Source organism: Cupressus sempervirens, chromosome 6 (assembly GCF_028749045.1).
Source record: "Cupressus sempervirens isolate cs-2001-9-10 chromosome 6, ASM2874904v1, whole genome shotgun sequence".
Taxonomy (NCBI): domain Eukaryota; kingdom Viridiplantae; phylum Streptophyta; class Pinopsida; order Cupressales; family Cupressaceae; genus Cupressus; species Cupressus sempervirens.
The window spans coordinates 194026391-194042725 of record NC_143123.1 but is presented as its reverse complement, the minus strand read 5'-3'; the positions used below and the strand labels follow the sequence as shown (position 1 = coordinate 194042725).

Here is a 16335-nt window from a genome sequence, read left to right as displayed (position 1 = left end):
TTTTAATTAAATATTATTAACTTCTTTAAATACTTATTTTTAAATTATTAATAAGATAACCATTATTTTATTAATAATCTAATAAAAACATTAATAACAATTTAATTAATTGTTTATAACTATACTTTAAAATAATCTTTTTAAATTTATTTATCATATAAAAATAATACATTTAAGAAATTCATTAATAAATATATTAATAAAAACTTATTAAATTATCTTTTAATTAAAACATATTTAAACTAAATTAAATTTTAATTAATTAAAAAAAATTAAGTAACTTAAATATATCATATTTAAAATTTATTAAACTAAACTAATTTTTTAATACTAATAATAAATAATTAAAAAAATAAATTAATATGTGATTTTTAAATCGCAGTCTAAGCCGTAAGCAATATGGCTGTTGTTGCAGTCATACTGCGACTGCCGCAACTGTGTTGTTGTTGCAAGCACGGCTGTGAGCAGCAGCCTTGGCAATAAAAGCCACAAGGTTAAAAGTAAGGGGGGTGGGGGGGTCTCACGGCCCCGCCTCCCATTATTATATATTAAGTTTTTATTTATTTTTTGTATTTTATTTTTTTTATATTATATAAAATTTAATTCAAACAATAACCCCCTCTTTTAAAATTATATATATATATAAAGTCCCAGCCTTAATCTGATAGAGGAAATACGATCAACCGGTCGAATTCTCAATTGAAATTTTTGAATTTAATACAAAACCCTTCCCCACTCAATTCCCACTTTTAAATCTACTGAAGAGGGATAATATTGATCTTTTAATCTTCCTGTGTACAAAATATTTTACATACATACTAGAAATTCACAATACTGAAACATTTGTCACAAGAATTATTCACATAACCATTCGACAGTTACAATGAAGACAAGAAAAGAAAAAAAACATAATAAACTGTTTGAAAAATCACAAGCATCTACTTGGACTTTGATGCTAATCGCTACGCCCAAGAAGATTGTGAGAGAAATTTCTCCTCTCATAAACCTTCTATCTTCTGAAATCCTTTCCTCTTCCCAAAATTCCCTTTTCAAAATTCGCAGTCCTTCAAAAATGAACCCTCAAATTGTGATATGGAGTTCTTTCTTAAAATCGGGGCACTAATTGTGCGATCACCTGAGAGAACTCTTTGCTCACCAGACTAAACTTTTTATTATCTTTTCTTTATCTTTTTCAGGTACGTTTAATGAATTATAAAATAGCTTTATTTAATTTCACTTGACTTTTCTTTTTTGATTAATTTATTAAGTTTTAATCTCATGCACACATTATGAAATTTTAAAACTTTTAATAAATTAATATCTTTTCCACGTTTAATTTATTTTCAAAACGTTTAATTGATAAAATATTTATTAACTTAAATAATAATAGTATTTAGCATTTATTTAAAAATAAACTCTAAATATATTATTATTAAATTAAATAAATATTATCATGTTCTAAAATTAAACTTATAAGCTTATCTTTAAATTTAATTCTTTTTATTTAATTAATTCTCCAAATTAATTAAATAAAATTAAATATTAAAATATCATAACAATTTTTCATTAAATTAAATCATTAATTTAATCATTTAATTAGACTTAATTAATAGAAAATCACCTAAAGACTTATAGGACGAAATACGAAAACCCATCATAGAAAAACACATACAAGAGCAAACTATAATCGCGAATTAACGTCATACGACGCATTCAGAAGGTAATCAACTCAGATACTTGTCCTCATTTTCTAGGACAAATTGGTTCAAAGTTTAGGATTTGGATTGAAGAATTTATCTCCCCTCTTTTACCATTGAGATAATGCGATAGGGTATGCTCATCTAGACAATTCAGGGAAGTCGATACTTGGTACTTGCAATCTACATAAAATTCACGCATGTACAAACACATATACTAAGCTAAACAGGCAATGGCAAGAAGTGGTGCACTGTGTAGATCTCGACTAGCAGGTGACTATGACTCCCTTCCTTAACCACATCAGAAATGCCATCCATAAAGAAAACATACACGCACACCATACACATGCAGTATGGGGTAAGTATCCATAAGAAAATACATGATAATCCATCTAACTAATCATCATTAATAATTGAAAACACTGTAATAATCATCATGCATACATGAAGTATAGAGTGTCAAGTAATCTCATCATATATCAACTGAATTTGAAACAATATCTGATAATCTCAAAATAATGCTACTAATCATCAAGTATAAAACTGGCCTAAAAGAGTTTGGCAATGATAGCAAAAATACGAACTAGGGGCAGGCACTACATTCCAGGACCTTATTGATGGAACTGATTCTCCTCTGCCCACTTCAGTTATTGTTAATAATGATATAATCTGTAGGGTGCTAGGAATGAAACAGGCCAACTGAACTGTAGTCAGAACTGAACCAGATTTTTCTACCTCCAGGAATGAATCTGGTAACTTAGGTGTAATTCTTAAGTATAAATGACTGTTCTTGTTATGTATATGTGAATTTTTGGACCATGATATCATAATTCCATGCGGATGCAGGCTTCCTGTCAAAATAGTGTGTTATAAAACATGAGCTTAGGGCAGGGAGGAGGAGGATTCCAAAAGTTGCTTAACCATCTCAGAGACTCCACTAACTCCCCTGAATTTTGCTATATTGTTTGATTTTTGTCAATGCATTGATCAGACAAACAACATGATAACACATATAACTGGTTGACTGTGGAAGAAGACATATCTACATGATACTGAAGGCAAAGTAGACTATTAAAACAGTAAAAACTGTTTTAATAGTGTGTTTTAGAACATGAACTTAGGGCGGTGAAGATGAGGATAACCCCTGCTGCTCCTTTGTCACCATTCTAGGGATGTCCTTCGAAAGGTTTTTAGGATTCCAAAAGTTGCTTAACCATCTCAGAGACTCCATGGAGTCCCCTCAATTTTGCTATATTATTTGATTTTTGTTCAATGCATTTAACAGACAAACAACATGATAACACATATAACTGGTTGACTGTGGAAGAAGACATATCTACATGATACTGAAGGCAAAGTAGACTATTAAGATAGTTTTACTGTTCTTGTTTAGTGGCAATGCCTGATCTCTTATGTTATCTTTAGGGAGTTGGTGCTCAAATATTTCTTAAATTGTGGATCACACTGATCACAGACATCTCAGGCTTGGTAGAGAGTGGAGGAAGAGCTGAGGATGTGGTGATGGTGGATGTTATCAAGCTATGATAAATGTTTGTGAGCTTCTGCTAAATTCTCAAGAGTGACAATATTCCTGTTTTCAACTGCAAAGCATTAAGTCCTCATTAGTTAGACTGGTCAAATTCTCCAGCTTTGCTTTTAGTTCTTTGAAGAATGAATATTCTGTGAGAAGTAATGAGGAATTGGTGTTGGAGAAAACAGTGTTAAAATTGTGAAAAATGGCATAGACATAAAATAATGAAAAAGGGCGTGTGCCATGGTGGTCTTTTTTGGGCTCAAATCTCTCAATTTGGGCTTGGTGGCAGGGGAGGGGGGCTGCCTTCTCAATCTGACTTTATATTGTGATGGGTAACATGGAGGGGTTTTTTCCCTCAACTTGAGAGGAGGCTTTGCTCCAGATTCTTGCTTTGGGTTTAATCATATATAATTGCACTGGCAACTGCTGTTCCTCCACTCACCCCAAGTTTGGGTCTATAGTTCGTCTGACCCTAAGAAATTGTACAATACAAATGATGAACTGATGGAAACCACGTCAATGTCTTTTTCCTTCATGTTGCTGATTGACAACACTTTTGTATTTCCAATTTCTGGCAACATATTCACAAAGTACACGCTATTTATCTGTTCAATGCATTGAAAATGCCTTCCAGCTATTGCAGATTAATTTCTAATTCTCTGAAAAAGCCTCTGATAACGCATACATTATTCAATGCTTTGAAAATGCTTCATAGCAATGTATGTATTGCTGATTGCTTATTATGCTTTTTGCATTATAATAATTCTTCTATCCTTTATATAGCAAGAAAATGTTTGAAATAGTTACAGTTTTCCAAGTTTTGGGATGGGGGGACGGGTTTTGGGGACAGGACAAAGGGCCCATGTTCTGATTTTTTTTTATGGTAGCCAGTGTAATCAGCATTAATGCATGTGCAATTGCAGCTACTAACCCTCATGAAGTGCCTATATTAGGTTTGGAAATGATCTGAAAATGTCCTTCAATCAGCTATATGCTGCTTTTCAATGATTGCTTCTGGCTAAGTAATTGATCGTTGTTTTCTATTATTGATATTTAATTTAGTCCTGTACCAAGTTGGTTAAATGAAAGATGGATTTTCTGGCAGGTTACAAAGCTTTAGCACTGTAACAGTTGTGGTATGTTTGATGACAACTATTTTATCTGGATCTGATGATGTTACCAATCTTTATGTTTTATGTGAAGGATATGATGAATGGCTCAATGCTGAGTATCCATGTTATCAATCTATAAGGCAAATACATGCACGTCATGTGTGAAAAGGATCGTCTTTAGAAATTAACTGGCTTATAAGATCATGTATATCCATTTTGTACAGTGCAGGATTGACTTATAACTGCTTCAGTTACTCTTTGTGAATATTGAGCAACTTGAACAAAATGGCAGATTTTATTTCTTGTCATATTGTCTTACTTAAAATCACATGTATCCATTTGCTCACTTGTGCAATACATGATTTATGACTTACAACCGCTTCAGATGCTTTTTATAAATTTTGAATAACTTGAACAAAATGGCAGATTTTATGTATTGCCTACTTTTGTAATATGTGTCAAAGGTTCAATTGCACATATTTGTGAACATGTGTATATTATGTGGATGTACAAGTAAATTCATAATTCATTGTCTTTCTATCCTTGGTTTGTTTGTTAGAATTAAAATTTATAATCTAATGCTAGTGAATGTTCATTTTCCAAGTGACCAAGGATTTAGCTGTTTGTCATGAGAGAATGCTCTCTTGGAGCTGTTTCTAAGATTATTGACTCAATGAAGCATTATTTTGTAACAGCAAATTGATTTATTTAAATTTCAAGGAATCACATAAAACATGCAAGCAGGTCATTAATTGATTATTGTTATTTATCTCTCTAATTGAACTTGGCTCATGATATGCATTTTTCAATGTAAAAATATTTCCTTTATTTAATTATGAGTAGTCAACTTATCATGTTTGGATGAACAGGTGCATGGCCCTGGTGCTGATATTGACACATTGTGTGTTGGTCCTGAGTATGCAAATCGAGAGGTTAGTGGGCAGGAACACACCTATTGGGTTTTACAATATTATTGTTGTTGATATTAGATCAATAGAAGCTCATTTTCAGTGAGAGAGGCTGTTTTGTTGATGCAGGAGGATTTTTTCATTATACTTCATGATGTTTTAGCTGGTATGCCTGAGGTGTCAGAGTTGAATCGTGTTCCAGATGCACATGTACCTGTAATGAAATTTAAGTTCAGGGGTATTTCAATTGATTTGCTATATGCTAGCATTGCTCTCCGTATCATCCCTAATGTGAGAGATTGATCCTTTACTAGTTAAGCATATGTTGTATTGTATGTTCTTGTCCATCATTCTCTTTTATTTACAAGAAATGATTATTTTTACAAGCTCATATGTTCCATGTTTATCATCCCTTGCTCTGAATTGCCTTTGCAGTTAGGTATATGTTCTATGTTGTATGCTCACATATCACTATGTAGTTCTTTGTTGGCTTTACATCAAAGAAAACTTAATCCTTTCTAGAGGCTTAGTGTTTATCTGGTGATTGTGTGTTCTGAATTGCCTTTGCAGTCTGTTGTTTGTTTGTCCTGAATTACCTGTGGGAAAAAATGCCCGAGTTTGTATATAAGCTGTACTTTTGTTTGCATTGTTCGTGTGAATTGTAATTATTGACTGTGGATTATTTTGAACACATTTCAAAATAAAATTTAAACGATTCCCAGGCTACCTTATAAATATTTCACATCAAATTCGATATGTGAAGCTGAACCTCAATCCCTTGAAACACACCCTCACAGAAGATAACCCTTGTTGATATATGGTGTCCATAGCGTTTACTCTGCTAAGGTTATCTGACACATTTATGGTCACTACTTAGTCATGTGGATGCTACTAGGCTACGGGTTGCCATAGTATTTTAGGTTCAACCATTCATAGGCTGCTAAGTTGCCTAATTCAAATTGAGTATGGATGTGGGTAAGGTCTAGTGCTATGGCTATTTTTTGGAGGACCATGTAAAAATCATATATCTATACATATCTGCAGCCTTAGAAAGTAATCAAGTTCAAAATGCCACATATCATGTCTATGTTAAATAAAACTATCGTAGACGTTAACCACCTTGTTAAAATCAACTAAAACTTGAAAAAAATCAAACTGAAGTAAACCATAATAAAGATTAAACAAAAAGAAGAACTAAACAAAAGATTTGAATGCCTTCCAAAATGAATTCAAAAGCTTAAAAAAGGAAATAACATAGGGGTTTAGACTCTGGGAGTATTTGGAAGATTTGTGTAAATAATACAGTGAAACTAAAGAAAAAGGGATGAATATGGTACTTAAAGATTATTGGTAATGTTCATGTACTAATTTATTTTTAGAGGTAGATGCAAAATGAAATTCAACGGTACCATTTGCTGCAAATGATGTCTGCTTGACTATTTTCTGTGGGAATCAACATGAAGACAAGTTCTTAACTCTGTTTATTCTCTGCTGTTTCTGGGATTTCAACCCATGAAATGCCTCATTCCTTGTTACTCCAAGCCTTAGCGCATGAAATGCATGATATACCAGTTGTTCAGTGTATGGAGACCATTTTTATAGCTTCATTGACAGATTCACTTGACACTAGAATCATTCTGGATTTGGTTTGGAAGTACCATATTGATCCTGAAATTGCCTGACTACACCCTAAACCATTCTTAAGCTAAGTTGGCGGTTCGGATTCGGTTCCAAGTTTGAAGTTCAAGAACCGGTTCGCTGGTTCGACAAAATTTTGGAAAGGGGTTTGGGTTCATTTGGGTTTGTTAGTACAAAAACATGTAAAAAAAAAAAAAAAAAAAATTAAAAAAAAAAAAAAATATATAAATAAATAAATAAATAAATAAATAAATAAATAAATATATATATATATATGAAGCATGAGTTAAAATTAGAATGTAGCATAGTAGCATAAACACATTTAAACAACAAAAACTTGAAAACAGCATAAACAAACATATCATGGTGATCATACCATCATATAGTAACATAGTTCAATCAACTTCAACATCAAAGATGAAAGATTCAAAACATTTAAAATATCAAGTTCAAGTATCATTGTTTCACGTTTAGGGTTTAACAGTAACTAATGGAATGAAAATTTATTAAAATTCTGAATTTTTAGTTCTAAGTTCTTCAATCTTCATCTTCTTCTTCATCTCCTCCTCCGCCTCCGCTATTACTTGCACCAAGGCCAATGGGATCAGCAGCAGAATCAACAATGGTATTGGCATCAAAGTCATCAAAATCATCAATTGTAAGCCCAGCAATGGAAGCATCCAAGTCCGCAATCTCTGCACCTACATCCCACTTCTTTGTTTCCCCTTCTTTGTATTCTTGACTCTTGTGCGAAAGAAGGTGCAAGTTGTTATGCACAAATACTAGGGTCTCTGCTTTTTTTGATTGAAACCTATTACGCTTCACCGAGTGGATGAAATAATAGGTGCTCCAATTTCTTTCTAATGCAGAAGAACTAGCAACCTATAAAGACAACATTGGGTAAGCAATTAAAAAATAATTAATTCAATCTTATAAAAAAATTCTTTTGAAGATAAAGTGAGCTAATTTTTTAAAAATAAAACTTACTTGTGATATAACTTTGATTGCAAGCAGCTGCAATGTTTGGAATTTTTGGCCATGGAGGTACCACCAAGCATGAGCATCCTTCTTGAACCGATGACGAAGAGCATCATTACTTAGAACTCTAGCATTGACAAACTCTATGAACTCATCCATGATTACATCTCTTATATCATCATCACGAAATATTCTTCTAAATGTTGCTTGGTACCCATTAGACACTTCCATATCTCTACATGGTGGCAACCTTCTTGGTAGATCACAATATTGTGAGCTATAGTATTTGGGGGTCAAGGCATAGGCAAGCAAATGTAGTGGAGTGGTCATTTTGTTCCATCTTTCATAAATAATTTTTTGCACTTGTTTGAAAAAAGTCTCTTGCGGATCTTGCTCCTCATTTATAACTTGCTTGATCTTCTCAATCATTGAGTCTATGCCATCATAGATCTCTCCAAGGCAAGGCCTATCCATGCTAGTGTACTTAAGCATGCTCATAATCGGCTTGGTGATCTTAAGGAGATATTTCACACGTTCCCACTATGACTCAGCCAATAGCCTATCCTTTATTTTGTTTGCCCTTTCAGTGTTCTTTTGCTTCCATACACACCAATTGTTGCTGATTATCATACCTTGAAGTGCATCTTGCTTTTGCACAAGTCGTCTTAAGACGATTATATGTGATGCAAAACGGGTCTTAGCAACCTGTGACATAAATTAGAGCAAAAAACAACTATTAGATACATATTTTAGAAAACTAAGAAAAGTATACATATTGGCAATTGCACTAGTAAAATATGAAAAATCAGAAATTGTCAAATATTAAAAATTAAATTACTAAATTGAGTTCAAGTGCAATAGCTCCAATTTTGAGTGGTTCTTAAAAAGAGATAGAGTCATATAGTGGTTTGTGATAATCATTTGTATGTCCTCAGCCTCTTCATACATTGTTTTGATCCACTCAATTTGGTTCCCAATCTTTTGTAGCATAAGATTGAGTCAATGGACTGCACAAGGTGTCCAAAAGATTTGTTGATATCATGATTCAACAAACAAACCTGCTGCTCTACAATTCTTTGCGTTGTCCGTTATGACTTGGACAACGTTTCTTGCACCCACTTGTTCAATGGTCTCAATTAGGATATTAGCAATAAATGACCCATCTTTTACTTTGGCCTCACAATCCACCGTTTTTAGAAACATTGCCCCTTTAAGGGACACCAGGCACGATTCCTAGAATCCTTCCAATCATCTGAAACAATTGTCACCCATTTCTCAACTCATGAGTCCCTTATGGGCTTCAATTGATTTTCAACCCATTGGACCTCATCATCCAACAAGGTGGTGCCCACTTTCTCACACTTGGGGCCACAATACCCTTTTGGAGCTTCATTGGCACCACTCAACATGTCCTTCCAAAATGGAGACCGAACAACATTAAAAGACAACCCATTTGCACACAGGCATCTTCCCACCTTAATGTCAGCAATTTCCCGAGCCTTATTTGAAAAAAAGTTTCTAGTGGGCCCTTTCTTTTGTGTACAATGGGGACAGATTCAATGTCAGTGTCCATTGTAGTACTGAAGAAGGGGTGGTCTTGTACTATAACATCTAAGGGGGGCTGCATTCCCTTTGCTCTTTTACTTGTATTGCTACTGAGTTATATTGCCCTGCGTCCTTTCTCTTGTGTTTCCTCATGCTCTTCAATATACTTTAACATAGTTTGATTTGGTATAGGGACACCATTTTTGCCAGGGCATTTCTTGACTCTTCTAGTATAACTACATAAATGACTTACCGCACGATAATAAGAACTATTTCTTTATACACCACATCCTTGACATCTCCAATAGAATGCACCACCTCCTGGAATGGGTTCTATAATGTCTACATACTTCCATAGAGAAGAATCAGAGTTGGGTTCCATTCTTTGTTCAGTGTTGCCTATTGATGAAGAGGTAGATAACATTCCTTTCCCTATGGCAAGAAATTACATACATTTTCATAATCTATATGCAAGAAAATGACAAATTTTGGAATAATGGAAAAGATTCAAGAACATATGAAGATTGAAAGAGAAATGAAAAAATGGAAAAACTAGAGAAAAAACAATAGCAAATGGAATAAGATCTTACCTTTTGGTCTTTTTCCAGCCATTGCAAGTTTGCAAATGTGTATGAATAATGCACAAACACTTGAAGAACACCAACAAATCAATCTCCAAACTCCTTGCACAACAGGTGCTTGCTCAAAAACTTATGTGCTCTCCTTTAAGACAAAATAACTTATTTAGAAATGTCAAATGACAATGAGAGGGCACAAAACCAATTAATAACACTTTTTTAGGTTATATGGACGTCAAAAAATTATTCAAAATTACAAATAAAATAGTCAAAATCACATCCGTAGCCGTGGGTTCGACCTTGGTTCGAATTTTTGGATGTGGTTCGCTCGGGTTTGAACCCTGGTTTGAACTAAATTGAACCAGGCCTGCAAAAAAGGACCTTGGTCGAACCAAGTTCGAACCGAACCCGAACTTGGAACTGGTTCAAACCAGATTGTGGTCCAGAGGGGGGGGGAGGTACTTGTGCAACCTAGTTCTTAAGGATTCCACCCACTCAAATTTGGACCCTTTCTCATTCAACTGGTGAATGGATCTATTTCCAATTCGGTAGATTCATACCCAGAAATGTGATATTTTCCAGCCGATCTGGTAATGTTGTATAAGTGAAATCCACTTCTGTAGGTTTAAAATGGGAAAAACGTGGGAAGTAATTAACAATTAGTTGTCAAAAAAAGCAAAAATCTAATTTTGTTATAAATAACAATTAGTTGTCAGAAAAAGGAAAAATCAAATTTTGTTATTTATGTCAAATATAGTTCTTATATTAAAAAATAGGAGTTATACATTATACAAATTGAAAATAATAATTCAGTGTTACATTGGCATGGGGGCGTGGGGGGACGTCGGGATGAGTTTTGGGTTCGGGAAAAAAGGGCTCCACTTTGGGGACGACAGGGGAGTTGGGGGAGGGGGAGGTTGCATAGTATACATATGACTTGAAACGCTAATTATGAAATGACACGTCAATATAACATACCAAATATAGTTGAACAATGAATATAGAAAATTGAAATGTGATTCACGAACCACTGAACTTAGTAACATACTCATATAAGTTGTTCAAATTGTAAATATGATATATCATAAAGATCAAGATACTCATGATTACAATGAATAGAGTAGCATGAAATAGTGAAATGAAACAATGCATTATGGCCATAACAAAGTGAGTACAATACTACATTCTACAAAATGTCAATAATGAGAATGTAAGCGTGGGAGTTCTCTAATCATTCCCTAAAACGAAGTCCTCATCACCAGAACTACTAGACTCCTCATGGGTAAGATAATATAATTTTTTAAAAAAATTGACTTTTCAACATGGCCACCGGATGCATCTTGCGTGTCCCTTGGAAGCACTTGTGCACGCACTCGAGATGCACCCCTGCACCCGCTGAGTGTGGCAAACGGTGCGGCGTCGCTCCGGTGACGGTGGTAGAGTGCGGGTGCGCGGTGTACTTGCACTCGGGATGTATGCGCATCCAGTGCGCCAGGGTTTCACCCCGAGTGCGCGCACTAGGGTCACATTGTAATAAGTATTTTATAAGACTTCTACAAAACTATTTTTTACTTGATAGGTTATGTAAAAAGCATGCCTGGCCTTAAAACATTATGCCCTTCTATCATGATCTATTTTAGGTTTAGCTATATGTTTTTTAACTAGACCTTTATTAGGGCATGCTTTAAAAATATGTCATTCTGGTTTGAAATTTAATTTTCAAAGGGAATTTTCATAGTAAAACAAGGAAATTTTAAAATACCCCCATCTTTAACCCACAGACATCGCTCTGTATCTTCTTGTCTTGCAAGTGACAAAATGAAACCATATTTTAATTGTATTGTTGTGATCTTGTTAAGTTACTCTAATTTTTCTTTGGGAGCATATCCCTCAAAGTTGTCTACATTAATAAGTGAGAGCATCAGGAAGTGGATTAAAGATAACAGATAATCTCATTATTTTCAATGCAACTGTATCTTCCCCCTGTATTCACTGTTATTTTGCTTTTATATACATTGAATGCTTCACCCCTTCTCCCTAAAGTAATTTTCTTCATTTATCTATGGGGAATATGAAACTGAAATGTGTTACATGTCTTGTAGTTGTTGATTTTTCCATTTTTCTTGTGTTTCCCATAGTTCGAGAGCAATTTCTGTACAACTATTTAAATTTGGGGTTCATATTTGGTTCTTGCTGCTTGTGCATTGTTTTCATTCTATTTGTAGCAGGTAACCATGATACTAATTTGTCTATTTAAATTTGGGGTTCATATTTGGTTCTTGCTGCTTGTGCATTGTTTTCATTCTATTTTTAGCAGGTAACCATGATACTAATTTGTCAGTTTCCTGGCTAGTAAGAGTTGGCAAACTTTTTCTTGCAGGACTTGGATATATCACAAGAGTCAATACTATACAATTTGGATGAACAGAGTGTTCGGAGTTTGAATGGTTGTAGGGTTACTGATCAAATACTTCGTCTTGTTCCAAATGTTAAGGTGCAACACTTACCAGGATTCACTTGTAGCATCTGGCTGACAATCTTTCTCTAAGGTTGCCCAGTTGATCTGATAATGCTTGATGTCTTTCTATTATTTTTGGTTTGGTTTGTGTGTGTGTGTGTATGCAGAATTTCCGTACTACACTTAGGTGCATCAAATTCTGGGCAAAGCAACGAGGTGTATACTCAAATGTGAGTTAATTGGAAGTTATGAATTACTTATTTTATTTCTTCTTCTGATGTCAGTCCATAAATTTTGTCAGTTTTGTGTAGGTCACAGGATTTTTAGGTGGTGTAAATTGGGCTTTGCTAGTTGCTCGTGTCTGTCAGCTTTATCCCAATGCTATTCCAAGCATGTTGGTGTCGCGTTTTTTTCGTGTTTATACCCAGTGGCGCTGGCCAAATCCAGTAATGCTGTGTTCAATAGAAGAAGAGGAATTGGGTTTTCCAGTCTGGGATCCTCGGAAAAATCCTCGGGACCGAACTCATCATATGCCTATCATAACGCCAGCTTATCCATGCATGAACTCTAGTTACAATGTATCAACAAGTACACTTCGTGTGATGACAGAACAGTTTCAGAAGGGCAATAAAATATGTGAGGTAGATGTTAAATGTCTACACAAATTTTCATTGAATTGAACTGTATAGTGCTTTCGTTTTGCAATTTTATTTTATGCTTCAAGTCTTTTTGAAACAGGATATTGAAATGAATAGATCACAGTGGAACACTCTTTTTGAGCCTTACCAGTTCTTTGACGCTTACAAAAACTATTTGCAAGTAGACATTCTTGCTGTAGATGAAGATGATTTACGTAATTGGAAGGGTTGGGTCGAATCTCGATTAAGGCTACTAACTTTGATGGTATGGAAGTTCTTGTGCTTTAAACATTGTAATCAATAATAATATCCCCTTTAAAGCTTATTAGTTTCACATTTACTTGCGAGCATCTGTTTGCAGATTGAGCGTGACACTCTTGGGATGCTGCAATGCCATCCCTATCCTTGTGAATATGTTGACACATCCAAGTCATGCTACCACTGTGCATTTTTTATGGGTTTACAACGGAAACAGGGAGTGCCCATACAGGACGGTCAACAGTTTGATATACGTCTTACTGTGGATGAATTTAAGCAGTCCGTTGGTATGTATATATTCTGGAAGCCAGGAATGGATATATATGTCTCGCATGTGCGTCGTAAACAAATTCCATTATATGTTTTCCCTGGGGGAGTTCGTCGGTCACGCTGTGGAAGAGTACCAAATCAAACTGGTAGGACATCTCCAGGGGTTAGAGAATGTTCACCAAAGACCCCTAATGGGAACTGTGAGGATGAGACTGTTGAAGAAGGCAATGTTGATTCTGCTGAGAAGGCAAACAAGAGGAAATGTGAGCACACGGTAGATGTCGAAAAGGCAGAAAAACGAGCTGCTGTGAGCCCGACTCATGCTAATTGTATAGATTCTTTGGTCTCTGATATTGTAAACAAGTCTGAGCTGTTAACTCAGGCTTGTTCTGGTCAAGAGGCTGATATTCTGAACTCAGATGTTGGTGCTGGAACTGTTTTGAAACAAGCAGGAATTATAGAGAAGCAAAGTGAAGGTTGTGTTGTGAGTGGTGATCAATTGCAGCACAAAAGTAATGATCAGAAAGATAAGGCAGAAGAGATAGGTTCTGGCAGAGAACTACCAAACAGTTGTGTGTCAAGACCTGGAAAATATCAAAATGCTCTGGAAGAGTTAGAGGTCTAAATTCAAAACTTGTTTTATGAATTGCTATTTTCTGTCTTTTCCTTATCTGTTAATAAATTTTGATAATTTGAAGTTGAGGCATGACAATTTTATGGGAAATTCATACCTTGTTAATTCATGTATTATTGCATGTGTGATCTGCTGTTTTTAAATATTTTGGTTGCAACTGTCAGTTTGTTGTATTATTTTCATGTATGTTTGAACATTTATTTTATTTGATAAGTAGGAGATAATTTCTAATGAATGGTTCATAAGGCACAACACTTGGTGAAGGTTTTGCAAATGGGGTTGCAAGCTATGGGTTTAACTATGGAGGAAACTCTGTAGTTAAGTGCCCTCAGGCTGGAGTAGTACTGGGATGGGTGACCTCCCGGGAAGTCCCGGTGCTTCACCCCTGTGAGCATCACCTAGAACCAATGAGTTTTAAGTGTTCTATTTATTCTCATGAGAGATGGATTCATGTTGAATCACTACTCATGAAACATGGGTCATCGAGTTTGACTCAAAATCACACAGTTAAATCTTGATATTCATATCACAATTTATTTTATTGTTCACTGCATGCATTTTCACATATCTGACCTGTGGTATTTGCATACATTCTCTAGTAGGCACAGGGGTCGGTTTGGTAACTTTTGACTTCTGGTAGTGTAAGTTTCCAGTGATGTATTACCTAAATTACTAGCATGTTTGGTTTCCCGGTTCTGGATTTTCTGTACACATATGGCTTTCTAGTATGTAGTATATCTGCTTATGCGATATATGCAACATGTTGTCTATATTTTCATGTATTTTGCTAGGAACACATTTATTATAAGTTTGGGTACCTGTAACTTCTGCCATTTTATTGTTTTTAAGTTTTAACATTACACTGACTTGATTTGCTGGCATGCTTGTTGTGCTGGTTCTTAATTTGAATGTGCATTTGGTGTGCTGATGATTAAGCCTTCAGTAAATCTTGGCGTTGTCTCTTCAACTCAAAATGGACTAAATCCAGAAACTGTGCAGAAGCCAGTTTTGAGGCAAGTTACAAGTCTATTCTTCAGTCAAGTGGTATGTTAATTTTCCTTGAGGACAGAATTGACAAAGTATTGTTTGACAATGACTGCAGAGTAAGTCTCGCTTCGACAGCATGAAAAATTGCTATCTATTGGAATTCCCTTCGCCGTTAACCACCATTGATGTGCCTCTGAGATTTTTCATCCCGATGAAGTGACTCTGGACTACGACTTTGTTAATGTTCAAATTGCGATCTATGAATTTGAATATATTGTGGACACATGCAATTGACTATTTGGTATTTTAATTATATGACAAGCATAAAGTATTCACTGGCTCTAAAGAAAAAATGGTTACACTCTTTAGAAATCCAAACCAAATCCTGCCAGTAAAGATGATATCATCCATTCCCATTTATGGTCGAGAATGCATATGTATAACAGTTTCTTCTCATTTTGTTATATGTATAGCAATACTCTTCACTGCAGTAGCACACAGTGTGATGGTCAGTTGATTTGTAACCTGCTCAGCTGCGATGCATCTGTGCTTGAATGTTTAAAATTATCTATACTGGGCAGGGGTTTCAAGGATACTTAAAAAGTGTTGTCACTTTCTGAGATTTTCTCTTTGGAGAATATAAATGTGTTGTACTTTAATGTTAAGTAGGTTTAGTGTATTGGGTAAGTGTTGGGTTGTATCTGAGAATATCTGAACACTGTACAAACCTTGTTGTAAAATGATTTGAACATGCACTTCTGATGGAATGGATTCTCATAGTTCTAAATGTTTTCTACATTAAGCATTATTTCTATATCTACTGATGTGCATTTAACAAAGGACAATTAGCTTATTAAGAATTCATTTTGGACATAACACCCAATTTGAAACTGTGAAAAGACGCCTGAAAATGGGTTAGCAAGAAAACACATTCAAGATATGCTTACTTTAGGTAGTAATTGAATAATTTGATTGTACTTTATCTCATTGTTATCTATCATTCGCAAAATATAGTAATAGTTAGAGGGAGTGACCTGTTACAATATTGATATGCATTGGACAGGTTCAGTTCACCAGCGTTCTGATATTGAGTTTTGACA

The 16335-nt window shown here is 34.8% G+C and overlaps 1 protein-coding gene across 2 annotated transcripts in view; it reads left to right on the top strand.

The window, feature by feature from the left end:
• The window catches only part of LOC149551902 (nuclear poly(A) polymerase 4-like), a 69705-nt gene extending 53683 nt beyond the window's left edge, over nt 1-16022 (top strand). Inside the window, exons 4-12 of one of the 2 annotated variants that reach the window (XR_016352826.1) lie at nt 5213-5275; nt 5381-5542; nt 12371-12484; nt 12616-12678; nt 12760-13089; nt 13187-13351; nt 13448-14233; nt 15192-15261; nt 15351-16022. Coding sequence is in view for 1 of the 2 variants with exons in the window: in XM_089787402.1 (XP_089643528.1) it covers nt 5213-5275; nt 5381-5542; nt 12371-12484; nt 12616-12678; nt 12760-13089; nt 13187-13351; nt 13448-14233; nt 15185-15261; nt 15351-15375 (1785 nt within the window). In the remaining variant the exon portion in view is untranslated. Of the gene's footprint in view, nt 1-5212; nt 5276-5380; nt 5543-12370; nt 12485-12615; nt 12679-12759; nt 13090-13186; nt 13352-13447; nt 14234-15184; nt 15262-15350 lie in introns of both variants that reach the window. The other variant, XM_089787402.1, reaches the window with a different exon arrangement.
• The last annotated feature ends 313 nt before the right edge of the window (nt 16023-16335 follow it).